Raw genomic sequence first — 25,849 nt, forward strand, 5'->3', positions numbered from 1 at the left:
CTCTATGAGATGATGATTATTCCAATGACAGAGATAAAATTGAGTCTTAAGGAAATTAAATACCTTGCTGTGGCTCCCACATCTAGGAAGTGGCAGGGCTGGGATTCTTACTCAAGTGGAGCTTCCTTCTAGGTTGGCTTCCTTATTCAACATGCTGCCTACTATGCGCTAGATGCTAGAGACATAAAGATGAGGCAGATATCATTGCCCATGAGAGTGTAGTGATAGAGATGTGCATAGAAGATTATGAGGACCACAAGGAGGACACCTACCCTTTGTGGATGTTTAGTAAGTCAGGGAAGCCTTCCTAGGAGGGAGGGTTGAGTTGAGTCAAAAAGGAAAATGTAGCACTAGAAAGGGAGAGTGGACATCTAATTGTTTGGCCAGCCCAGCATCATGTTCTTTTTCTGGGAATAGCATCCCTCTTCTTTTGGGAACCTTCCCACCATGGTATTCCTCAAAGATCTTACAAAGTTCCTGACTCTGATTGAGTGGTCTAGGGCTAGACACCTAAGCCCATGCCAATCATAGACTAGTTGTTTTTTTTTTTTTTTTCCAAACCAAAACTCGAAGCAAACATCTAACCTTATCTAGTGGTAGAAATTGAAGGGTGAATCCCAGGGACTCTTGGCAGCTGGGTTTCCTGACATTTGGGAGGGATGATCTGGAGTGAGAAAGAATGAGGCCAATACAAACAGGAAACAGGGACAAGAGATAGAGAGAGTGTCTTGGTAGCCTGCCTGTTCCCTGACTCCATTGTTTAATCATTTTTTAGAATAAGCAAGATAATCTGGATTCTTCTGATAAATTCTCCTTTTGCCACAGTGGCTTCAGTTGGGTTTCTATTACTTTTTACTCTGTGAGCCTTATTTAATATACTTACTTAGTAATAGGCATGAATGGGTGACCCCTAGAGAGCAAATGGCTTAAACAAAGTATCAGAACAAGCAGAGCAAGAGGTGGAGGAAGCCACAAGTAGTTTGGTATTTGTCAATGTGTAAACATTAAGACAAGAAGTGTAGGAAATGAGACCAATAAGTAGGCAAAAATCTGATCATGGGGCCTATATTATGCAAAGGACTTTAGAACTTGATCCTATATATATTCTGTTCATTCTATAGGTTCTAAGTAGGCATTAGGCAGAGGTTCTGTAAACCTCATTATTATTAATAGTAATTAAGAGGTTCCTAACCTGGCAGCCACAGGCAGGCTTCAGTTGTCCCCAAATCCAGTGAAATAGTGTGAAAAATCTATGGGCGTGTATAGTTTATTTGTTTTTGGTTTTTGTTATGGAAAATGTTCTCAGCTTTCATCAGATATTAAAGCAGTCCCTGACCTAAAATATGTTGTGAACTGCTTTGTGCAGGCATTTTGGGGAATGATGGCTTCAAATATTCATGCAAATCTCATTTTCCCCTTGATTTCCTCACAACTCTTACAAAACCGTTCAGCACAGAGAAAATGCTCCATAACGTTTCTGCTGGACATTGTCTTAAGGGCTTCTCCTTGGAGATCATGAAAAGCTGTAAAGAGATGATATAGATCTGGTTTATATAGAGATTTTAACTGGGAATGCTGGATATGACCTCCACCCTGTTCTTGACCTGGACAGCTAGACCAGAACTGCAGGCTTTCGGAGGTGGCACCTGGGGTACCACCGCTGTCCCCAAAAGCCAACTGTAAGTGGTATCCTTGTCCTTCCACGGGCAGGCAGAGACTACAAGTCCCGGGATGCTCCACTCTCGAGCCGGGGCGAGGGCGGGGCGGATCTCCGCAGTGACGTCACCGTCCCGGGGCGAGCCGGAGGTGGGCGGGGCGAAGGGGCGGGCCGGGGAGGCGGTCGAGCGCGCTGGTGCTGATGCAGGATGGCTGAGCGCGCAGGAGCCCGGGAGGTCTGAGCCGGGCGAGGCTCGCTCCCTGCGCATCGCCTCGTCCGCCGGCCGCGTGGTCGCGGGCAGGTGGGCCCGGAGCGCCGCGCCGGGCCAGGGCAAGGCCAGGGAAGGCAGGTCTGCAGCCGGAGGGGCCGGAGGCTGATAGAAGCCTACCCGGTCTGGGAGCGGCCCGAGCTGCCCAGCCCGCCGAGTTCGCGATGACCTGCTGAGAAGCTTCGTCGGAGGCTGCAGGAGGCGGCCTCGCTGCAGGCGGTGCGGTTCGTGGCCTCCTCCCTCGTCCTGCTGAGCCCCGGCCCCCCACCCATCCCCGCGCCCCCTCCCTGCCGCCGGCCGAGATGGCGGATCCAGCTGAATGCAGCATCAAAGTGATGTGCCGGTTCCGGCCCCTCAACGAAGCGGAGATTCTCCGAGGGGACAAATTCATCCCCAAATTTAAAGGCGATGAGACCGTGGTGATTGGGGTAAGTGTCCGGGACGTGTGGCTTCCCCTGCTGCTTCGCGCCACAGCCGGGCGCCCGAACGCCCCAGACCGCAGGGGTGTTCGGCCGCCCCTTCGGACATCCCCCACAGGGCTGCCCTCTCGCGTAGACTAGAAGAGAAACCCCCTCCCCCACTCCCTATAGTTCGCTCCCGGGCGGTGGAGGGGCGACTGGGGGCGGCGGGGCGGGCCCAGGTGGCGAGAGTAGAGGTGGGGGGCGAGGAAGGGTTCGGCGCCGCCATTGTTCTCGGGGTGGGGGCCGTCGTGGGCCTATTGTTCCCCGCCTTGGCCACGCCGCGTGGGTAGAGTGCTCGCGTTACCTTCAAGCGGGGTGCCCAGGCTCCCCTTAGAGTATGATCTCTGTAGCCCACAAATGATTCCAGGCATCAGTTCGATTTATCGAACACTTTACCTGTTCTTCTCACGACCTTAGCAAAAGGAAAAGAAAAAAAGAGGTACTGGAAAAATCCTAGCCTCGGCTGGGAGCTCCCACCCCGTGTAGACGCGGCTCCCCGCGGCGTTTCACCTTGCCCTGCTTGCAGAAGGCGGGGTGTGTGGGGAACCCTGGTGGCCTTGGTGTCCCCGGGAAGGCCTGGTGTGTCTCCTGATTCCTCTCAACCCAGGCTGCCCTGGTTGTGGTCTCCGGGTCTGACCCCTCCCCAGTGAAGCGACCTCCCACCTGGTGTCCACAGACCGTCGGATGTGCTTCGCCCTGGGTGGAGATGTGTGCCCACATCTGTGGGGCTAAGGGCCCAGAGCGCAGCCAAATAGTCCCTCTCTGCCAGGAGTAGAAGTTACTTTGTGTGGTCGGGTCAACCCCCCCCCCCCGGTTCCCCCCCCTCGCTTCCCCCCCCCTTCCTACCTTTCCCCTCCACCCTTCTTCCCCTCCCCCCCACTTGGCTCCCTTTCTGCAGCCCGGCTGCCGGTGGGGGCAGGGAATACCATTGGGTTTTAGTTCTTAAAGCAGTATGTCAATGAAATAAACCAGCCTTTCCCCCCGCCCTTTCACCCTCCGTTGTCCCCAGCGTGTGTAGCTGACGGTGCCCTCTTTGTATGCGAGCCGCGTGGGGAGGGACCGAGTTAATGGGAGCCTCCCGATCCCCGCTGACATATTCCTGGCAGCCCGCTCGAGGCTGCTGATGCAGCCTTCCCGTCCCCGGCATTGATTAAGTGATGTCATCCCGATTACTGAGCATGCTCCGGCTAACCCCCTCCCTCCGATTCCCCCAGTGGCTAGAGTATTTAGGTCAAGTGATTGACAGGTGACAGTTTATCGAGGGTCTCTGCCGGTGTCTGCCAAGGCTTTCTCAAGCGCCAGAGGCTGACGTTTGCCGGCCCAAGCAGCCCCCAGCATCTTCCTTCACCAAGGTTGTGCCGCAGTCTCTGCGAAGGGCCCGGGGGACTAGCAGGTGCTAGCAGAATGGTAGGCGGGTGCTCTCCGCGAAAGGGTAACAGAGGCAAGGCTCTGGCCTTTGCTCAGGGGCTTCATCTCGTACCCGCCTTAGAAAGGCAGCTCCCCTTGACGACCTCTTCTCCCCTCCCCATTTTCACAGTCATCGGGGAAACCGTGACCTCCAAATGCTATGTGGATTGGTGTTTATTCTAAGAGCTGACCTATGAGGGCAGGGCAGAGGGCTTTTCTCTCTGCTTAGTGTTAATTTGACGAGAAGATGTATGCTACAATTATTGATGAGGAGGAAAATTCTCTACCTAATGGCAGATATGGGATCAGCAGCCAGCACATGGGGCAGATAGTAGCTTGTTTGGGTTACACCTCTCAGCTGGGATCAGCCTACAGTCTGATTTGCTATTTCCTGAGGCAGGCTGTGGTTTAGATAGAGTGGGAGTTACTGGGGACATCTAGTCCCTGCCCCTTACCTTGTAACAAATTTTTAAACAAATAGTTATGCAGCACTAGAACATGTTCTGGTGACCCTATTTTTTTTTCCCCCTCCAGAGGTTTTAAAGAAAAGACTAGGGAGGTTGTTTCTTCTTCTTCTTCTTTTTCTTCTTCTTTCTTCCTTCTTCCTTCTTCCTTCTTCCTTCTTCCTTCTTCTTTCTTCTTTCTTCTTCCTCTCCTTCTCCTTCCCCTGCCGCTGTCCCTTTCCCTCCCCCTCCTTCTTTCCCTTCCCCTCCTCCTCCTTCTTCTTCCTCCTTTTCCTTGTCCTCTTCCTCCTCCTTTCCTCTTCCTCTTCCTCCTCCTCCCCCTTTCTCTCCTTCTCCTCTTCCTATTCTTTCTCAGTCTTCTAAGAGTGATACACCAAGACTAATGAAATAGAGTAATAAATCATCCTCTTTGATCTGTGTCAAGGCAGAGATCCTAAGAACTATATTTCCCACCTAAGTATACATTAAAACAAAGTCACTATATAAAATAAGTAATTTAAACAAAAAAATGGTGGATGTGAATACGCATGTAACTCTTCAACTGTAACTGAAAATTTTGATTATCTTACTATAATCTAATACAACAGCTTTGAATTTTCTTTAAGATTAGTTTTTTTTAATTAAAATAAAGCATTCATATAGAAAAGTGTTATCATAGGGTACAGCTTAATAAAGCTTTTATTAAGTAACCACTCCCTTATAACCACTTGTCAGACTAAGAAACAGACATTTTGGGGACCCCAGAAGTCCCATTAGGGTCCCTCCCAGTCACTAGCTCCCTTTGCCTTAGAGTAACCACTCTTCTGACTTCTAATGCCATAGATTAGCTTATTTTTTTTTTAAATAAACTTTATGTACATAAAACCCTATAGTATGTTTGCTTTTGTGTGTGGCTTCTTGCAGTCAACATCATGCTTGTCAAATTCACCCACGTTGTAGTGTGTAGCCGCAGTTTGTTCATCCTCTTTGTTCTGTAGTATCCCATTGTATGAATGTACCACAATTTATTAATCCATCAACTGCTGGCAGACCTTTGGTTAGTTTCCACTTTGGGGTTAATATGGACAGAGCTGCTGTGAACATTGTTTTACACTACACATCTTTTGGTGAGAGTGCGTACAGAACAGAAGACTGTCAGATGCTGAAGATGTTGGGACTGGGGTTGGCATGTGCTAGGACCATTCCTATTTCTAACTAATAATGTGTAACTAAAGGAAATGACCATTCTAGCAGCCTGTATCATATTTTGTACACTGAGCGGAAGGGCTCCCGTGTCAATTCAGTTGCAACGAGCCCATATGGTTCCGTTGCAGGTGGAGACTGCCTTAGGTGGGCATTTCTTTCCTTGCTTGTAGAGGTGCAGATTGCAGGGATGACCAAAGAAGGCCAGAACCATCCAGAAATGTCAGTCATCTTCACTCCCAACAGATACATGTAAAAAATGAATTTCTGTGAAGTTAGCTATTAGTCTAAATAATTCAGAACCCCGAAATTCTTTTTTTTTTTTTTTTGAAGCCGGGGTCATTTTTTTTCTTTGAAGTTCTGTTCAATTTTTATGGAGATGTATGCTAACAGGGAGATTTTGCAGGTGGAGTTTCTAGATTTGTCTTTTTAAGAAAATGTCCTGTCTTGGAGGAATCCTCTGCACCACTCTTGCATTTTTTTTCCAGCTCCTGGCAAAGCTTTCTTTCTCTGAGCACCCCAGCCACACTCTCCCCACTTTGAACCCCTGTAGCATTATTATTTTTTTTTAAAGATTTTATTTATTTATTTGACAGAGAGAGAGATAGCGAGAGCAGGAACACAAGCGGGGGAGCGGGAGAGGGAGAAGCAGGCTTCCCACCGAGCAGGGAGCCCGATGTGGGACTCGATCCCAGGACCCTGGGATCATGACCTGAGCCCAAGGCAGACGCTTAACGACTGAGCCACCCAGGCACCTGAACCCCTGTAGCATTATTTTGTATATGATCTTGTAACTTTGTTGTCTTAGATTGCTATTAGTTTTATCATTGTCTAATGACATTGTAAGCCATGTGCAGAGATAAGGACCATCTGTGTTTTGCTTCTTTATACTTCCCAGGGCTTTGCCCACAGAAAGCACTTAATAAGTATTTATTGATCTCTTTGTTGAATTTAGAAATCTTCACTTTGGTATATTTAACTTACTTCGTGGGCTCTTAATTGGCTGTAGGCTGCAGAGAGTAGTTAAAAAACCAGTTTTAAAGAGAAATGCTATTCCTTTGAGCAGGCCTGGTAAGACAGCAGAATACCATAAGAAAATTGGGAAAGTACTACCTTCAGCTTTGTTAAAAATTAGGAAAGCTGTTGACAGTGGTGGTGAGCTGGAAGTAGAGGGTGGGGATGGTCTAGTGATTAGAAAAGGGACTCCACATAAATTAATGCTTCAGAGGAAAAATATTGGATTTATAGCATTTCTCGAAGTACTCCTCCATTAGCTGCTAAAAGGCCTGGTGAGTCAGCCAATACTCTGGGCTCTGACTATTGGTTTTGATGTATCTGTATTGATAGAAACTCTCTGTCTTGGAGAATTCCCAGTAAGGTTCTTTGAAATGGACTTTGACATTTCAGTTTCCTCATTTGGGGCTTTCCTCTTGTTCAAAGTCCTAGGAAAGCAGTAAGTTCTGACCTATTTGACATCAGCCATGAGCTCTGAGCTGGTCAGTGGCATAGAAAGTGGCCTTACTCTGCAGGAACTTAGATTAGTTGTGGGCAGTGGATGGGCAAGAAAGGACCAGGACAGAGAGCAAATTCCAAGTTGGAGTTACTGTGGAGATTAAGGACTAAAGAAGTGAAGAAATATGGTTAAAATTTTTCTTGTTGTCATTGGTAATGGTCTTTAAAAGTAAGAACGTTAAACAATTTTCATTTTAAATTTATATACAGTAAAATCACTTTTTTGGGGATATAGTTCTATCCTAGCAGCTTTGACAAGTACAGAGTTGTGTGGCAATGCTGTATTAGTTTTCTTTTGCTGCTGTAACAGACAACTACAAATTAAAGGCTTAAAACTACACAAGTTAATTATCACACAGTTTCCATAGGTCAGAAATCCATCAGATCAGCTGGTTTCTCTGTCTAGAGTCTCATAAGGTCAAGACCAAGCTATTGATAGGGCCATGTTCTGTTCCAGGGGAAAATCCATTTCTTTGCTCATTCAGGTTGGTGGCAGAATCCTTATGGTTGTAGGAGTGAGGTCCTGTTTCCTTGCTGGCTGTCAGGCCTGACGGTTCTCAGCTTCTAGAGCCCACTCCCAGGTCCTAGTCACCTGGCCCCCTTCTCCATCTTAAAAACCAGCAGTAGGCTGGTCCCTCTCATGGTTCATATCTCCCTTGCAACTTCCATGGCATGTCTCTTACTGACTCTTCTGCCTCCCCCTTCCCCTTTTAAGGGCCCATCTGGTTATAGTGAGCCCACCTAGATAATCCGGCACCCTCTCTCCATTTTAAGGTCAGCTGATTAGCAAACTTAATTACATCTGCAAAGTCCCTTTTACCCTGTAACATTCACGTATTCACAGATTCGAGGAATTAGAGTGTGAACATCTTTTGAGGCCATTATTCTGCCTACCACACACTGGCATACTCAAGATATAAAACAGTTTCGTTTACGCCCTCTCCCCAAAAGCCCTCATGCTACCCCTTTGTAGTCAAACCTTCTCCTCTCTCTTAACCCCCGACAACCACTTCCTCTTCCTCTCTATAATTTTGCTTTTTCCAGACTGTCATAAAAATAGAATCACATATTAAGGATATATTTGAGCCTGGGTTCTTTTACTTAAGAACTCTTTGAGATTTATGTTGTTGCATGTATCAACAGTGTATTCCTTTTTATTACTTAGTGGTAGTCCATTATATGGGTATAACACAGTTTGTTTATCCATTCCTCCCATTGAAGGACATTTGGGTTGTTTCCAGTTTGGAATGATGATGAATAAAGCTGCTATAAGCCTTTGCATTTAGGTTTTTGTGTGAGGGTAGATTTTTATTTCTCTTGGGTAAATACCCAAGATTATATCAATCATATTTAACTATATGTTTAACTCTAAGAAACTGCCAAACTGTTTTTCAGAGTGGTTCTATCATTTTGTATTCCTTCCTAAAAGTAATATTTTAAGCCAGGATTTTTAAGAGTTTATTCGGTCACTTTGTCTAAGTGGATACCAACAGTAGTGTTCAGTAGTGTCGAGATAGATCAGTCCTTCGTTCTTCTGTGCCCTAAATTCAGAGATGTTTACATTACTTGAAAATGAATTAGTGGCTTCCAGTAAACGTACCCTCTGAAACCCTGGGATGAGTGAACACAAGAGAGTAGCTATAATCTCACATGGGCCGCTGAGGCCACTCTCTGTTCAAGGTGAGCACGCAGTCGGTACTTCTTAAACGAATGGGGTTGGTAGAGGCAGCAGGGAGAGTCAGACAGAACTGCGTGCAGTTTCACTAGCTAGCTATGGGGCTGTTTTTCAAGTCGCTTAGCTTTTTTGGGCCTCGGTTTGATCATATTTAAAACAGAGATATAATTATCTCACAGGGCCGCTAGAATGAAATGAAATGAAGTGGTCAAAAGGACATCTAGCACAGAGAAAATGCTCAATAAATGCTAATTATTTCCCATGTTTCCTATTTGCCTTGTAATTTTCTCAATTTTGAGAATTAGCTTTGCCCCCCAAAATTACTGCCCTTAACTCTATCCCCTGAAAACCCTTCTTGCACGCCTGTTTCTTAGGCATTTGCTCACTCCCTTCTCCTGCTTGGAAGAGCCTCTTTTTTTCATCTTATTTGTGAAATACCTAACCATCTGTGAAGGCCGAGCTCACGGTCCGTTTATTTATAGACTATATCAGCTGATCCTTTTATTTGCAGTGATCATATATAGGAAAGAGAGTGTGTATGTGTGTGTGTGTTTTACGGGTCTCTGCCTCCTTCCCCATAGTCGTCTAGTTGCTTAGTAAGTGTACCTTGATTGCGGCTTCCTTCTTCCCTTGTTCCCTGTGTGGAATCAGGTCTCCATAAATGCCAATTTCTGCACTGCCTTAAATAACTTGGGTATCCCTGGGGATGTCCCTCTGCTCCACCTGTGCTTGTCTGGCCCGCTCCCCTATTTAATGACAATGTTTTCCATTCTTGGCTTTTCTCCCCCATTTAAAATAGGAAACCTCCCCCACCTTTGGGTTCCCTTTACTCCCTGCCTCAGATTTCTCACCTGTGTCTACTTATTAAACAAGCAAAAACAGAACTACCTGCTCCCTAATGGTTTTTCTTGAGTTAAGAAAAAAATAGCCCCACTGACAGATCCAATTTCACCTTATTTATCTTGGGTTTTTTTTTTTTTTTTTTACCAGGTCCTCTTTTTATGGCTGAGAAAGCTCCTCCCTTAACCCATTTGCTGCACACCAACCAAGTTCCTTTCAGGAGGGATTGACTTGTTGCATGTGTGGTTATCTGCCAGTAGTGCAGAGAGCGTGGGAGAACGTGGAGTTTTAGATCCCTCACAGTACTTCCCAGCAGCGGACCTGGCATGAGTCAGACAGCCCAGGACCAGCTCCCAGCTCTGCACCTTCTTAGCTGCATGGACTTGGACAAACTGCTAAAGTTCCAGCCTCTGGCTTATGAAATAGGGCTAATATCACCCTCCACCCTGTAGGGTTATTGTGATGGTCCCAAGAGCGAATGCACACGGGGTGCTGCGCACAGTGCCTGGAGTAGAGCGGACATTCGGAAACTGTCCACTTTATAAGACCCACTAGGGGTTATTTCTCCCTGCTCTTGTCAGACTGGCTAATCTTGGGAAGGCCCAGACCCTTCACAGCTTCCCTGGTACCCTCATGTTGTGTAAAAGAAAAAAATTGTTCTGACACTTGCAAAAATAGGAGGGAAGATGATTGTGATAGGTGTCAATACTATCACAATAGGGGAGAGAAGTGAGGCTCAACTCCAAATACAAGGGGAGCAGGTTGCCGGGGTGGGTGGGTGGGTGAGTGGACCGCTACTAAAAGGACATCAAGGGGAGGGGAATTCTTGTAAACTGACCTAACAGGATTTTTTTTTTAACATCTCCAAGGCCTGGAACAGTGCCTGGAACAGAGTAGATGCTCAGGACCAGATGTCTTTTGAAAGAAATAGAAGAATGCTGACCATCCTAAGCTGTTAGATGTTAGAGCCTGGAGTTATTTGCTTGGATTTTTACCTTGACCTCTCTCCAGCTCTGGTAACTTGTTTTTCCTACTTTGGACATCTTCATGGTTTTATTGTTACTGTCTCGAATGAAATAGCCTTTTCAGTGTCCTGACATATTCCATGCTCATTGCAGAGATACTCAGACCATGCAGAAAAGCATGAAGAAGGTGTAAAAGACACTTTTAATTTTATGAACCAGAAAATACCATTGTTAACATTCATTGTATATCCCAGCACTTTTCCATTCTATAAAACACCATACTTTGTTTTCAAACAAAGATAGGATTTTGTAAAAATCTGTTTTGAAACCCACTGTTTTGCTTAATGGTATACTTCAGACATCAGCATTTTTAAAGGTTGCATATAATTCTATTATATATCTAATCAATACTTTAATCATTTCCTAGTATTAGACATTTAGATTTTTCTGCTTGTTTTTCTTTCTGTTATAAACAAAGGTGTGATAAACATTGGTGCACACATCTTTTTGTTCACTTGGCCGATTGTTGTTTTAGCATACATCTCCAGAATTGGGATTGCTGCGTAACAGGGTAGAGATGATTTTAAGGCAGCCATAGTTTTTGAGAGAGAGCAATTCAGAGATGGTAAATTGTCCTGTTTTATACTCTCACTTCTTTGCCTACCAGCTGGATTTGCTGCCAGTTTGTCTCATAAGGCATCCCTTCATACCTGAACTAAATTAAATTCTTACCAAGAGTATGTGCTCTGTCATGCACTGTTAAGCCGTAGATCCAGAACATGGCAATGCCTTCAGACTTCTAATGTAAACCATACGATTTTGTAGGCTGTCTCTTGTCAGATTCAATATCCTAAAGGATGTTATTTTTTGGAGGTGGTCAAAAGCTAACTCTCTTGAGGCAGAGAAAGATAGAGGCCAAGATTGTAGTCTTAAAGAAAAATAGGGTGGATGCGCCCTTTCTTCTTGGTGCTAATACTGAACAGCCTGTGATACCTTCTGGGCAGTGGTAGTTGAAAAGGGATAACATAGCCCTTTCAAAAAAGCCCTAGAAAGCTTAGGGATAACATAGCCCTTTCAAAAAAGCCCTAGAAAACCCCCCCCCCCCCATTTCCCCTCTAATTATTAGGTACTTTTTAAAGAAACTTATTGTATAAAATTCCAAACATGCACCAAAGTAGAAAGAATAACAAAGTGTACCCCCACGAACCTATCAACCCGTTTTAACCATCAGCAAATGGCCAATTTTATTTTTTGTATACTCTCCTAAACTTTCCTCCTCCCAAAGTCACCTGATTGTTTTAAAGTGAAATCTCACATTATTTTATCCCTAACCTATCATACACATACACACACACACACACACACACACGTGTATATATACACATACATATTTGATCAGTTCTCTTTTAAAACCTCAATAATATTATCACAACTAAAATATGAGCAATTCCTTAATGTCAAATACTCAGATTTCCCCCCTTGCTTCATAAATTTCTTCTGCAGCTGGTTTGCTCAAATCAGAATACTAGGTGCTATTGATTATAAGTGAGGAGAAAAAGAAATGCTCATACATAATCGACCTTGAAGCAAGAGAAGGAGGCTTTTGCTATGGAGTCATGTGGGACAGTAGAAAACACACACAGGGCAATCAGGCTAATCAGGATTTCCAGCCTATCTCGCTTAACAGTGGTCACGTCCCACTTATCCTTTCTAATAAACCAGTGCCAGCAGTGCAGGGTCACCCAGAAAAGCGATTTAAAGAGCTTTGTGCGTTATGGCTTCCCCCTGCTGCTTTCCCCCTGGCTTTAGTTGGCTTGTATAAACATCAGGAAAGCAGGCTGATGTATCACGCAGTTGTCCTCGGAGCTTAGTACCACCCTTACCAGGTTGGTGCCAACTACATCCACAGCAATTGTTTTCGGTGTTTCTAGGTGTATTAGTATTTATTACCTTTTCAGTCAATGAATACCTGTCCTTGATGTGAATTGAATATTGGAAAATAAATCCAACAGAGTTGAAGGGAAAAAAATATTTATGTGAGAACAGAATTCACTGCAACATAATATTTTGAGGAAAAAGGTTTGAAGTTGTCTTTTTGTTTCTTGTTCCTTTTCTCACTTTAAAAAAAAAGCTTTGGAGGCGCCTAGGTGCCTCAGTCGGTGCAGCATCTGCCTTCAGCTCAGGTCATGATCCCAGGGTCCTGGGATTGAGTCCTGCATCGGGCTCCTTGCTCAGCGGGGAGCCTGCCTCTCCCCCTGCCTGCTGCTCCCTCTGCTTGTGCTCTCTCTCTGTCAAATTAAAAAAAAAAAAAAGAAAAAAAAGCTTTGAAGGGAGATGGAGTTGGAGGAAAAGTACAAATTTAAAAAAAAATCCCAGTAATTTATGTTTTAACTTCTTAGACTGTGGTGTACGGTTGTAAGAGCTGCCAATCAATAATACTGTTTTAGAAGCTATTTATTTAAAGATCTTGGCCACACAGTTCTGGACTGACAAATCTCGGGGACTTGTCCTTTCTCAGGCCCTCTCATAGAGCAATCTCTCCCATTTCCAGGTTTCGTTTTGCCTCATGAGGAAACGAAGAGCAGTCTGCTTCAATCCTTTGAGGAGGTTATATCATAGTTTTTTTCTGAGCAACTGTCTGGCACCTCACTCCTCAGAGATTATTGATTTTCATCTGGGAACCTGGTTAAATAACAACTCATGTGACATCAGAAACTTTGGATAGTCTTGGGGGAAGGGACTTCCGCTCCTCTGTCATAGCTGCCTCCTGCCTCATAGAGAGGAACAAATTCCATTCTGCCTGGTGAGTGTCCAGACCTGTCTTGGTCCTGGTCACTGGTAGGCAGGATCCCATGAGAGGCGGTCAGTTCTTCCCTGTATCTGGCCTTTGTGGTGAGCTGCCCTCTGCGGGGTCTGGCTTCCTGGGCTGGCTTCCAGGAGCTATTTTTCTGTCTCCTCTCTGCATGCTGCTGAGTGGGTAAGTTAGGCTGGGCCCACAGATTCAGGCCCAGGTGGGCTGGTCTCAAGGTCCGGAAGAGGTTGGGTTGCAGGATGGAGGGGTGGCGAGGTAAGGAAAGTAGCTTGGCCAGGTTTGGTATTGGGATGATGGGTACCGGTGCCCTACCCAAGTGGTGCCTGGATACTTTAGCAAACTCACCCACCCAGCGGGTAGGAGGGGCTGACTGTTAGGGGAGCATTCTGGCTTTTTTGGGTCCTTTGTACTGTTGTCATCCTATAGCATCAAAACTTCCTAACTAATAGTTTATTTATATAAAATTTGTGGAAAGTAGACTTTAGAAAGGAAGTGTTTAGCTCTTTGGTAATAATTACTAAACAACACAACCTACTAATTATGTGTTCAAACAAGTGGGAAAAGAACACCCAAAGTACTATATCCTAGAGTAACAACACTTGATTGTTCATTTGTTTGTTAAATGTTTCTTAATAAATATGGCTCTTATAAAGATTGGCTTGAGGATCTGTTTTAAACTGTATTTTCTGGTCTAGACATTTATTCAAAAGAGCCTATAAAGTGGAAAATATATACCTATTTAATACTTCTTTTGTTCTATTAAAAAACAAATATAAAGAGGTAATATATACATTCATGGAAAACTTGAAATTAAGTGAGTTCTTTATTACTATGAAGTGTTTCCTTTTCTAAAGAGTAAAAGTAAAGTTTTTGGACTTCACTGTAATACTGTGCTGTCTAGTATGGAAGCCGCTAGCCTCATGCAGCTAGTGAGCTCTCGCAGGGTGGCTGGTCCAACTTGGGGTGTGCAGTAGAGGTAACATTTACACTGGCTTTTAAAGACAGTACAAAAAAAAAAGGGAATGTAAAATATCTCATTTTTGTGTATTCATTACATTTTGAAATGGTTAAATTAGGTTAAATAACATTAATAACATGATTTTCCCCTTTTTATTTTTACTTTTTGAAATATGACTAGTAGGAAATTTAAAGTTACGCATGTGGCTTGCATTTTTTGTTGGCATTGCATTTCTGTTAACAGCGTTGCACTAACATTTTGTTGCCGACATACTGTTTCTGCATTTATTAATTTTAGTTCCACTTTGGTGTATTGACGGCTTATTGTGTGCTAAGCTAAATAAGTCAAGATTCCTGCCATCCATAACCATATCTATAATCCAAGAAAAGAAGGCAAGTTAAAAAAAAAAAGATTAGTATGCTGTGCTGGGAGTGTCCAAAGAGAAGAGGAAACAGCCTTGCTGGAGTTAAAAAGAGAGAAAGCACATGCAGTTGCTTTCAGGGAAACCTCTGCAGAGGGACCATTCATTGATCATTACCTCGACGCTGGGGCAGGATCTACTTTGCACATGTAAAATTTGCTTCTTTGAGTTATTTTGCAGTTCTACATAGCTGCTTTAGAGATTTCCGTTTTGAACAGTGTTGGGAAAAGATCTGAGAAGGAATGTGTGATGTAGCCCAGTCCATCTCTCTGCTATCGCTCCCCGCTCCCCCACGAGTCTTGTGACATTGAATGTGCCCCCAGAGCTGCAGGAAGAACTGCCCACCCGGCGTCCTATAATGAAGTACTGGCCATTAACAACAGCAGGCTGTGATGCGCTTGCAGGGGGTGACGTTGGGAACACCCAAGAGGTGACACGGCGCATTGTCTTTGAAGAATGTGAGGATGCTGCTCTGCTGCCCAGCTCCCACCGCAGCTGTCCTGGGGACCACGCCACTGGGGTCGGCCTCCCAGGCAGGCAGGTTTTTTTATGTCCACCGCAAATCTGCCACTTACCTTCGGTCGGCATTCTGTGGCTAATGCTAGGAATGACGAAACCTCTTGTCCTGGAAATGCATTTCCCTTTAGCACGGGCGCCTCCTAATGAGGTCCTTCCACCCTGCGGAACAAAAGCACGCATTAGGAGGCCCGCTGGTGGGAGGAGGCTCTGTTGTGGGAACACCTGGAAACGCCGCCCTGGTCGCTCGCAGGTGCGTCTTTGTCCTGGCATCTGTGCAGGAGAGGTCGCCTTGCAGGTGAAGGCCACACAGCTCTTTGGAGAGGGAGCTGGTTCTGTGTGGGGAAGATATCTCTTTCCCACCCGCCTCGTGTCCCTTTTTGTCTGGGTTGACACAATTAGTTTTTCCTCCTTTGTAAATGGCAGAGACGCCATGATGGTAACATGAAAGCACAATAACACAGCACCAGCCATAATCTCACCACCCTGCATCATCCAGCTTACGTTTTATATCCTCCTTTTCCCTCTCCTCACTGACACTTAACATTTCAAAAAATGTACTTCCGACCCTGGATATACAGTTCTGCCTTTTGTTTTTTCCTTTTTACCTGAGCCTACTCCATAAATGATTTCCCACATTATGTAGTGTCTTCAGGGTTGTAATATTCAGTGACGATATAAGTGCCCGTTGGGCTGATCAGTTTGCTAACCCCTCTGGTGTTGTAAGCTTCCCCTTACTCTGGGTGATGGTTTAGTGAACATCCCTATGCACAGAGCTGTTTTCTTTTGTTGAGTTGTTTCTAGAGGATGCATTCTCCAGAAGTGGATTTACTGGACCCAATGCAGTGAACACTTTACTTGATCTTATTAAATATTATCCCACTGCTTTCTGCAGAGACCAATTCCTACAGCTTCCAGGGATATGAGTGTCCTATTTGGCAATGAATTCATTTTTGATGGAAAGTATACACACCTGAAGCCATATTTAACATAATGTGTTTCTGATGGTATGGAAGTTGCCGGGAAGACTTTGGCATTGTAGGTGAGGACTGTTTAATTTGGGATATTGCACGTGTCAAGGGCTCCTCAGTGTACAACAGTCGTCTCCTGTATGTTGGTCTTGCCTATATTGAGGGAAGAGATGATGGAAAACAACCCTCTAAAGTGGCTTAATTCTGGCAGAATTTCTTCAGCACTAAATTTCCTTCCAGAAGATGTAATTTATTTGGAAAGTGAGTATGGGATGTTGGAGAGAATGTGCTTTCCAACTTGGATGTTTAGGACTGTATTTAGAGAAAATTCCTCAACATTTTTAAAGTTAAGGATAGCCTCTTTTTTTATCTTCCATTGTCCTCACTCCACCCTATCCCAAACACAACCCTAGACAACAGTGTGTTCAATATAAATATGAGGTTATTAATAGAGTATCTCGATCAGCAGAACTACAGACAACATATGTGTTACTGCTCTTCTCACAGACCTTTACACATCTATTTGATGGAGTAATTTTCTTCTTAGACAAATGAAGTTATACTCGTCCCCAATTGCTTGCAAATGATTTTAATTCTAACAGAGTAGTGACAGGGTATAGCAAAATCTGTTTTACTTAACACACACTTATGTAAACGCTTTACCGTATGTTCATCCATTTACTTTAATCCCCAGTACCACCCTAAGAGGTAACTCTTGTCATACCCCTCTCTGCATTCCACAGATGAGGAATCTGTAGCACAGAGAGGTTAAGTCACTTGCTCAAGGTCACACAAGTATAAGTGATTTGTGGACCTAGGATTCAGACTAAGGCAGTGGGAATAAAATAAAACACACTTGTGTGTGTGTGTGTGTGTGTGTGTGTATATATATATATATATATAGGCAATAATCATGAATAGGTCTTAAAGACCTTGATTGCTTTTTGCCTGGATTGTAATAGTCTTGGAAACCAGTTCCCTGCTTGCTGTCCATTCCCTCTAGTCTCTTGAACACTGTAGCTAAAATCTTCTTTCTGAAGTACTGCTCAGAATTTGTCAACTCTCTGCTCGGAAACATTTAAGACACTCCTTTGCTTACTAAAGTAAATTTGAACTCCTCACCTTGGTTCCTGTGATTCAGCAAACCCTCCACAATGTGTTTCCTTCAGCCTTTTGCCATGACCACTTCACTCCATTCCAGGACTCTGCCTTTCTCAAACCTAACCATGCACTATGGCCCCATCTCAGTCTGCACTTTCACTCTTTTGTGCCTTTGTCCATGAGGTTCCCTTATATCTGTGCCTCTTAATTCTTTCTTACCCCACAAGCTCACTGGATTCATTTCCTTGTTTCTTTAGTCCCTCCCTTCTTGGAATTACCCCATTCAGAGTACTGGGGTTTGTTCGATTTATTTCCTTTCTTTTTTAAAAAAGAAGTATAATTGAATAACATGGTTTGATTTATTTTCATATTCTCAGCACATGAGTCATAATGGGTCTTTTAAAAGGTGCATCATGAAGATAACTTTTCTCATCTTCAAGGAATGACAGTTTCGTTTCCTTCTTTCCACAGCATACTTTTTATTCCTTTTTTCTTGTTTCACTGCATCAGATAGGACCTCCAGGATGATCTAAAATAATGAGTGAATGAATAAATGACTAACTGAAGGAGTATTTCTTCTGGTACTTATTATCTCATTTTTATGATTATATTTGGTCTGATTGTCCCTCTCTCCCTGTCCCCATAAGTCCTTCCTGACCACGAAAGGAGCTGCTAATGTGTTTCTTTTGAGAAATACACCATAATTGGACCAAACTATGTACAGGCACTACCCTCCACCAACTCACTGTCTAGTAAGAGAGACAGACACATGAGTGTGCATGTGCACACATACACACACACAATGCCAATGCAACCAAGTGACCAGTACTCAAGGTTTATTGAGCAATAAACACCTTTAAGGTTTGAGGCAGATTTTGCAAAATGGTTCAATTTTCCAAAGAATAAAAATGTTTGTGTTGAATTCCAAACTCTGTTTTGTTCTATTCAGCTCTTCAGTTGGCAGAGCCAAAAAGGAAAGAAATTAGAAATTCATTAAGTACAGAAATGATTGATTTCAAATGATTTCCTCTTCTACTAAAACATAGAAGCCACACACAAAACACTCTTCTCTTGATTTGCAACTTATTAGAGTTAGAAAATTATTTTAATTTGAACTGACAACTAGCATCATAAAGAAAGAAGGTCCAAGAAATTTTAAATTGAAGACATTAAAATAAATGAATCACACTTAAAATTCTATTGATGGTCCTCAGCTCTGGGAAATATCTGTAATTTACCTAAATTGTCTTGAAAGGAAAAGAAATAAGAGAATTTCTTTTTTGGATGTCTGGCATTTTCCTAATAACCTGGCTATAGAGTGATTGAATTATTATTATAACCCCATAGCTATTATTTTCATTTCAAGAATGTGGGTTAATTCCAGCTGAAGCTTATATTTCAAATGAGTTTTTGTGTAATATATGTAATAAATCAATACTGAGCCATAGGGTCTGAGGATCAAAATTATTTTAGACCAACCAGTTTGTTTTTCCTAAATATGGTCAATTGTTCATCCTAACATATTACTCAGGAAAATAGAAGGGGGAGGGAAGATAAAAGAAACTATGAAAATAATCACAATCTGGAAACAACAGATGTTGGTGAGGATGTGGAGAAAGGGGAACCCTTTTACACTGTTGGTGGGAATGCAAGCTGATACAGCCACTCTGGAAAACAGTATGGAGTTTCCTCAGAAAATTAAAAATAGAGCTACCCTACAACCCAGCAATAGCACTACTAGGTATTTATCCAAAGGATACAGAAATAGTGATTCGAAGGGGCACATGCGCCTCAATGTTTATAGCAGCACTATCAACAATAGCCAAATTATAGAAAGAGCCCAAATGTCTATTGACTGATGAATGGATAAAGAAGATGTGGTATATATGTACAATGGAATATTACTCAGCCATCAAAAGAATGAAATCTTGCCATTTGCAACAGTGTGGATGGAACTAAAGTGTATTATGCTAAGCGAAATAAATCAGTCAGAGAAAGACAAATATCAGATGGTTTCACTCATATGTGGAATTTAAGAAACAGAACAGATGAACATAGGGGAAGGGAAGGAAAAATAAAATAAGATAAAAACAGAGAGGGAGGCAAACCATAAGAGACTCTTAACAATAGGGAGAAACTGAGGGTTGCTGGAGAGGAGGTGGGTGGGGGGAATGAGATAAATGGGTGATGGGCATTAAGGAGGACACTTGTTGTGATGAGCACTGGGTCTTATAAGCAAGTGATGAATCACTAAATTCTACCCCTGAAACTAATACTACACTATATGTTAACTAACTAGAATTTAAATAAAATCTTGAAAGAAAATAAAACAAAGAAAGTAATCACAAGTGTTCAATAGCTTTTTACTTTAATTTTCTTGACTTCTTATTTGAAATATAAATATTATATAAGCACTTTAGGACAATTAAAAAGATACAGGGAGTTAAAAATTGAGAAGTAGAAATGTACCATATCCCCTCTCCAGAATAACTACTGTTAACTGATGGATGTTATATTATTCCAACATCTTTATAAATTTAATTGTTAAATATTTAATACATATAATAATGCATATAACGAAATTGGTGATGAGACATTCTAATAAAATGAACACCCATGAGGTCACCATTCCCCTAATGGCACTTTACCAATGTGTAAAGTTCCCTTGGTCACGGCTGCTGTCCCCTCATTCTAGAAGAAACCATCCTCTTAAATTTTGCTTTTGTCTTCCACGTAGTATTCTTTATGGTTTTACTGCAGACATTTTTTTGGTTTGCTTAATTTTGCTTCGTATTGAATCAGTGAAATATTTATAAAAATATTGTGTATATTTTCCTGTGACCTGATCTTTTCTCTTAACATTTATGTTTCAAAATAGCTACTTTAAATTGCTGTGAGTTCTGAAGGTAGAAAATAATAGCCTGTTCAGATCCAGAGAAATCTCTGGTGGCTCTCCTCTTCTTACAAAGAAAGACACCAATCCTACTGGATTAGGGCCCTATCCTCATGACTTCATTTGACTCTATTTACCTCTTTAAAGGCCCTATGTCCAAATACAGTCAGTCATTGGAGGTTAGGGCTTCAACATAGGAATTTTGTGGGGACATGATTTAGTCTGTAACAGGTAGTTTGTACCAAGGTCCACTATACACTGCAGAGAGTTCAGAGATGATAAAACTCACACCTTTCTTCTGGAGGTTATACCCCATGTGGGTTTCCTGGCTTTTTCCTGATAATAAGACTAAGATTCCCCAGAAGAGAGCTCTTGGGGAGCCCTCCCAGAGAGTAACTTTGTGAGCATGCGGAGCTGAGCCTTCAAAACAGGGAGTAGAGGGGCAGGTAAGAGGCATGTCAGCTTTCCCCTGTGTTGGTGGTTGTGGGGGGCACTCCTGGAGTTTAAATCCTGAGTATTAGAAGTGGCTTCCCTGTTGTTAACAATAGGGTAGATGGCTGAATAAAAGAAATCTACAGCAGTCAGATCATTTTTATAGACATCCCCCCTTTAGGAACTCACAGTGCTGACATCTCTCCTGTTTCAGTCAAAGAGGAAAGAGAATTCCAGACAAACGTTTTGGTAAGGGATTGAGAGTGCCCTCAAAGAGAGAACTGCGAGGTGATTCTCTTGGCATCATTGTCATCTTGTCTTGTTGGAACTGTCAGGGACTCCAAGTTCTTGTACGTAGTCATGAGAAGAGACAGTAGGAACCCAGGAAGCTAAAAATTAACAACCATTTGGGACTGAATTATTGATAATTGTCACCCTATGGAAAGCTAGCCTATTCCAGAATTCTGTGACGGAAATGCTTTTACTATAGCAGCAGTTTTCAAATTTTTTTTTTTAACTATGACACCAAGATGCACTTTACCAAGAAATCCAAGATATACCCTTGACATCATAACTCTGAAATAATAGATTTATGAAACAATATGTTTAAATATGTGTGATTTGCTCTGATATTTTCTTTTTTAAATTTTTTTTAAATTTTTAATTTTTTTTATTAAGTAGGCTCTACACCCAGCATGGAGCCCAACATGGGGCTTAAACTCACGACCCTGAGATCAAGACCTGAGCTGAGATCAAGAGTCGGACACTTAAATGACTGAGCCACTCAAGTGCCCCACAGTCTGATATTTTCTATTCTACTCAATCGCATTTTATTTTTTTTACATGCTAGTTATGATCTAATTAATTTGTGAACCAGCACACAGTAGACTAGTGTTTCTCTAGTAGGGTTTTTTGGGGGGGGGTTCATTTGAAAAATGAATTCTCTGTGATGAATTCAGGGAGAGCTGGAGGACACCAGAATCTCACTCTTTACCATTCTTATGTTCTGGTCAGCTCGAAACTCCCCCCGAAAGATACTATAAGAGTATGTGATGTTTATTTGTGCAAAAGCGCCAGCCCTATGCCAGATACTGTGAGAGGCACTAGTGAATAAATTTTCTAGACTGGTGGCATGTATGTTAAAAGTATGCAGAACATGGGACGCCTGGGTGGCTCAGTCGGTTAAGCATCTGCCTTCGGCTCAGGTCATGATCCCAGGGTCCTGGGATTGAGCCCTGCATCGGTCTCCCTGCTCAGTGGGGAGTCTGCTTCTCCCTCTTCCTCTGCCTCTCCCCACTCTCCACCCCCAACTCATGCTCTCTCTTTCAAATAAATAAATAGTAAAATCTTTAAAAAGTATATAGAACACAATTTACATTTGGTATTTTTAATCTTTCCCTTACTTAGTCCAAAAGAGTCTGTTTGGCACTCTGCTTCTTTTCCCGCAACTGACTCCGATGATGTGAATGTTTATCTTTGGTGTCTCCGAAGTCCCAGTCCTAGGCTCTCTGTCCTGTGTGCTCTGGAGGAGGCATGGACTAGTGGGGAGAGACTGTAGTTTGGATCAGTAGAGATGACTCAGGCCCTGATTTTATCTCTCCTGACGGTATGATCCCAGGCAAGTCAACCAATTTAACATGTCTGCAATGAAATGGAGAGGCTAAGCACTGGCTGGTGGAGTGAGAGTGAAGATGAAATGAGATCCTATCTGCAAAGCAGTCTGCACACTGTACCCATCCCCAGCACCTTCTGCGTGTAGACCATTGTGTGAAGTCCTCCCTCTCTCCTAGACCTCTCTTCTGCCCTATGTCCTGTTCAGTCCACGTAGGAATGGAGACCTTCAGGCATCTAGGGGGTGGAAAATCCTAGACTGAATAGTTCTTTACAGTTGGAAAAAGCCAAATTTGCGAACTCCCCTGCAGTCGAATAGGCAGACTATTTCTGCAGTGACTTCAATGAGTGTTAAGCTCACCATTAAATCATTTAGGAGATACACAAGGTCACAGGACCCTCAAATGCATATCCATGAGACAGTTCCCACCCCATCTGTGGTAGGCAGAAAGATGCCCACTTCCTAATCCCTGGAACCTGAATATGTTATATGACAAGAGGGAATTAAGGTTGTTAATCAGTTGACCTTAAAATAAGGAGATTATCCTGGATTATCCCCCTGGGTCCAGTGCAATCACAAGCGCCCTTAAATGGGGAAGAAGGAGGCAGAAGAGTCAGAACCAGACCTGAGAAAGACTCAACCAGACATGTCTGTCCACTGCTGCTTTGAGGGTGGAAGGAGAACATGAACCAGGGAACCTGGCCTCTAAAAGCTGGTGAAGGCAAGAAAACGATTCCCCCCAGAGACTCCAGAAAAGAAATGCAGTGCTGGTAACACCTTGACCTTAGCCCACTGAGACCCACTGAAGACCTCTGACTCACAGAGCTGTAAGATAATAAAGTTGTGTCGTTTTAAGCCATTAAATTTATGGTAATTTGTTAATAGCAGCAACAGGAAATTAATACCTAATACATCATCCCACTGTTATTTAATTTTTTTTTCTGTGTCCCATTTTTATGGTTTTGCAGCAGAATGCCCAACATGAAACATAATTGCAAGTATCCGGGTATTATTTAATTTTTTACAAAGAAAAAACACATGTATTTGCTGCAAATGAATATAGGATGAGAAAAACAGTAATGTTTGAAGGGCTCATTTTCACATTTACAACCAAATATCCAAAATTCAAATGAAAATTTTATATGAAATGGAGACATTATGTATATAGTCCTTGCTTCTAAAATAAAAGAATTAGGTGCTTGCTTAGTATTTTTTTCAGAATTCAGAATTTTTGACCTATATAATTCTTTTGGCAGAAAAGACTTTTTAACCTTTTAAAATAAAGATTCAGTGACAAAGCACATACAGTTATATCCCACTGTTCCCTTTTATTCATGTTTCAAGACTAGTTGCTGCTTTTATTGTTGGAAATCTGTGTCAGGTTCAGCTTTTGGATAATCAAAAATGGAAACCAGAGGCAGTAAAATAAAGGGATTATTTTATTCTCTTGAATGAGAACATCCTAGACATGTTTGCATTTTGCCCAAAAAGAATGGATACTTAATACCCCTCACTTACCTATAGGTTCCTTAAAAATGAGTTCAACAGATTTCCTCCACCAAGTAATGGGAATTTTGGGTCTCCCCTTCGCCCCTGTACCCCGTGCGTAGCCCCTGCTTTCATGGCTGAATGTAGGATGGTCCTGGGGCATTGAGGCAGCAGAATGATTGCAGATCCTGTGGAAAACAAGTGGGAGGGAGCACAGTGGATTCATCCTGCCCTACTTCAGGCTTGGCTCAAACCAATACAGAGACAATTAAGGTTGGTAGCTGCCCCAGAATCTGGCTGCTTGGTCGGCTTTATTGAGCCATTTCCTACTCTTCGGGTCCCTCATTTGAGTGTTCCTTGGAAAGCTACTCTGCTGATTTTGTGATTTTTCCCATTTGCCTTCTCTGCAGCTCAATTTTCAGCATTCCCCAAAGATGTCTTTTTTATTTTGACAATACTTTGTATTTCTCAGACTGCAAAGGAGATGGTTTTCCTGATAATTTATGTCTCCTCATTCTTAAACCCACATCGTTGTGGACACCCTTTGTCTGATAACCTGCTCAGTCTTGCCATTTTCTATTTAAAGCTTACAGTCCAGTGATCTGGTGACGTGGGCAGCAGTGCCTTATCTGTGAATGTGTCAAGCTAAGCGCAAGACGGTCCTCTGATCTGATTTAAGAACCTTGGAAATCAATACTTAAAACGGCCCTCATCCTTTTCTTCCATCAACAAAGGCAGAAACTGATACAGAGGCCCCTCCCTGTCTGCCAGGAGAATCCTGAGAACAGCTCTTCCCCATCACAGGGCTGGCCCGCCTCGGCTGCTTTGCAAGCTTCCCGTCTCCTTTCTGACAGTTGCTTGAATCATGAAATGAAGTTTGTGCCTAGCCACTTCTATGGCAACATCAATCAGGGAATTGATACTTTTACTTTCTAATTACAAACTTTTAGAAAGGGTTTAACAGCTATTTAGTTGTTGCTTTGTCAGTAGATACTATGGATACATTGGTGACCAAGAATGGAGCCCAGGCTTAGAGTCTAGGGGGAGAAAGAGATCACTTCAGAGGCTATCATGGTACATTATGGGAGGGCAGGTACGGGGTGGGAGCAGAGGGAGGACATCTGGCAGACATGGGGCAGATGGGGTGGGGCAGCTGTGTTGGAGGAAGCTTCACAGAGGGGTGAAATACCCCATGAAATTCGTTACCAGTCTAACAGAACAGGATATCTTTATATCACTATAGCACATATAAAAAACATGGCACTGTCATGGTGGAAACCAAAAGTGATGGTTGCTGAGGTGGGGTTGCTTGGAAAGGGACACCATGCAAATGTCCTCTAGCTTGTTTTAGGGGACTGTTACATGAGGATACATGATTGTCAAAATCATCTAGAGGAATACTTCAGATTGCATTTATTATGTGCAAGTAAAAAAGAAGATTTATTGTGAGAAAGCTCTCTTTGTACTAATATATGGAAAGATCTTCAAGATACACTAAGTGAAAAAAGCAAGGTGGAAGACAGGTATATATCATGTCATCTTTTATGGCATAAAGGGAGAAAACTAAGAATCTCTGCTTCTGTATGTACAGAGAACTCTGGAAAGACAGGTGAGAAACTGGTAGCAGTAGTTGGCCTATGAGCTGGGGAGGAATGGAATGGAGGGCAGGGAGGGAGATTTCTCACTGTATACCCTTTTATGCTTTTTGGTGTTTGAACCATGTAAACATATTTCTTATTCAAAAATTAAGTAAAAAGGCAACACTTTGAAACAGTACTAAGGAGGTTTTAGGTTAAGACACCCCCATGCTGGGGACACCCATAGCGGGCTCCTGGCAGCCAGCATCGCTCTCCTTCCCTCCCGGCTTGCCACCTCCTTGCTTCTGGAAACCTCTCCCCAACAATCTCTTCGGTACTTCAGAGGAAGCATCATATGCCATCTGGATAATGGCCTCAGTTATAGCCTTTTCTTAAAGGGTCAGCATCCTCTCTAGAGACTAGAATACTTGGAACAAATGTAAGCAAGGGATACTTTGTAAACATTTCTGACTTGAATTAAGTAGGATCTGTTACTTCTTGCCTCTCTTGGGGGTGGGCTGTGCAAGGAGACGACCTCTTCGCTGAACTCACCAGGGCTTTCTAAAAGTCAGGATTGCGCATGACACAAATCCTGGCCCTCTTTCCCCTCATTTCAATGCCTCCTTTCTATATGCAG

General features: G+C 43.0%; 1 protein-coding gene across 1 annotated transcript in view; it reads left to right on the top strand.

The window, feature by feature from the left end:
* Positions 1 to 1,810: 1,810 nt before the first annotated feature.
* The window catches only part of KIF5C (kinesin family member 5C), a 147,013-nt gene continuing 122,974 nt past the window's right edge, over positions 1,811 to 25,849 (top strand). The window contains exon 1 of the mRNA XM_036092566.2: positions 1,811 to 2,353. Within this exon, the coding sequence (XP_035948459.1) occupies positions 2,228 to 2,353 (126 nt within the window). The 5' untranslated portion in view covers positions 1,811 to 2,227. The remainder of the gene's footprint in view (positions 2,354 to 25,849) is intronic.

This window comes from Halichoerus grypus, chromosome 4 (genome assembly GCF_964656455.1).
Source record: "Halichoerus grypus chromosome 4, mHalGry1.hap1.1, whole genome shotgun sequence".
Classification (NCBI taxonomy): Eukaryota; Metazoa; Chordata; class Mammalia; order Carnivora; family Phocidae; genus Halichoerus; species Halichoerus grypus.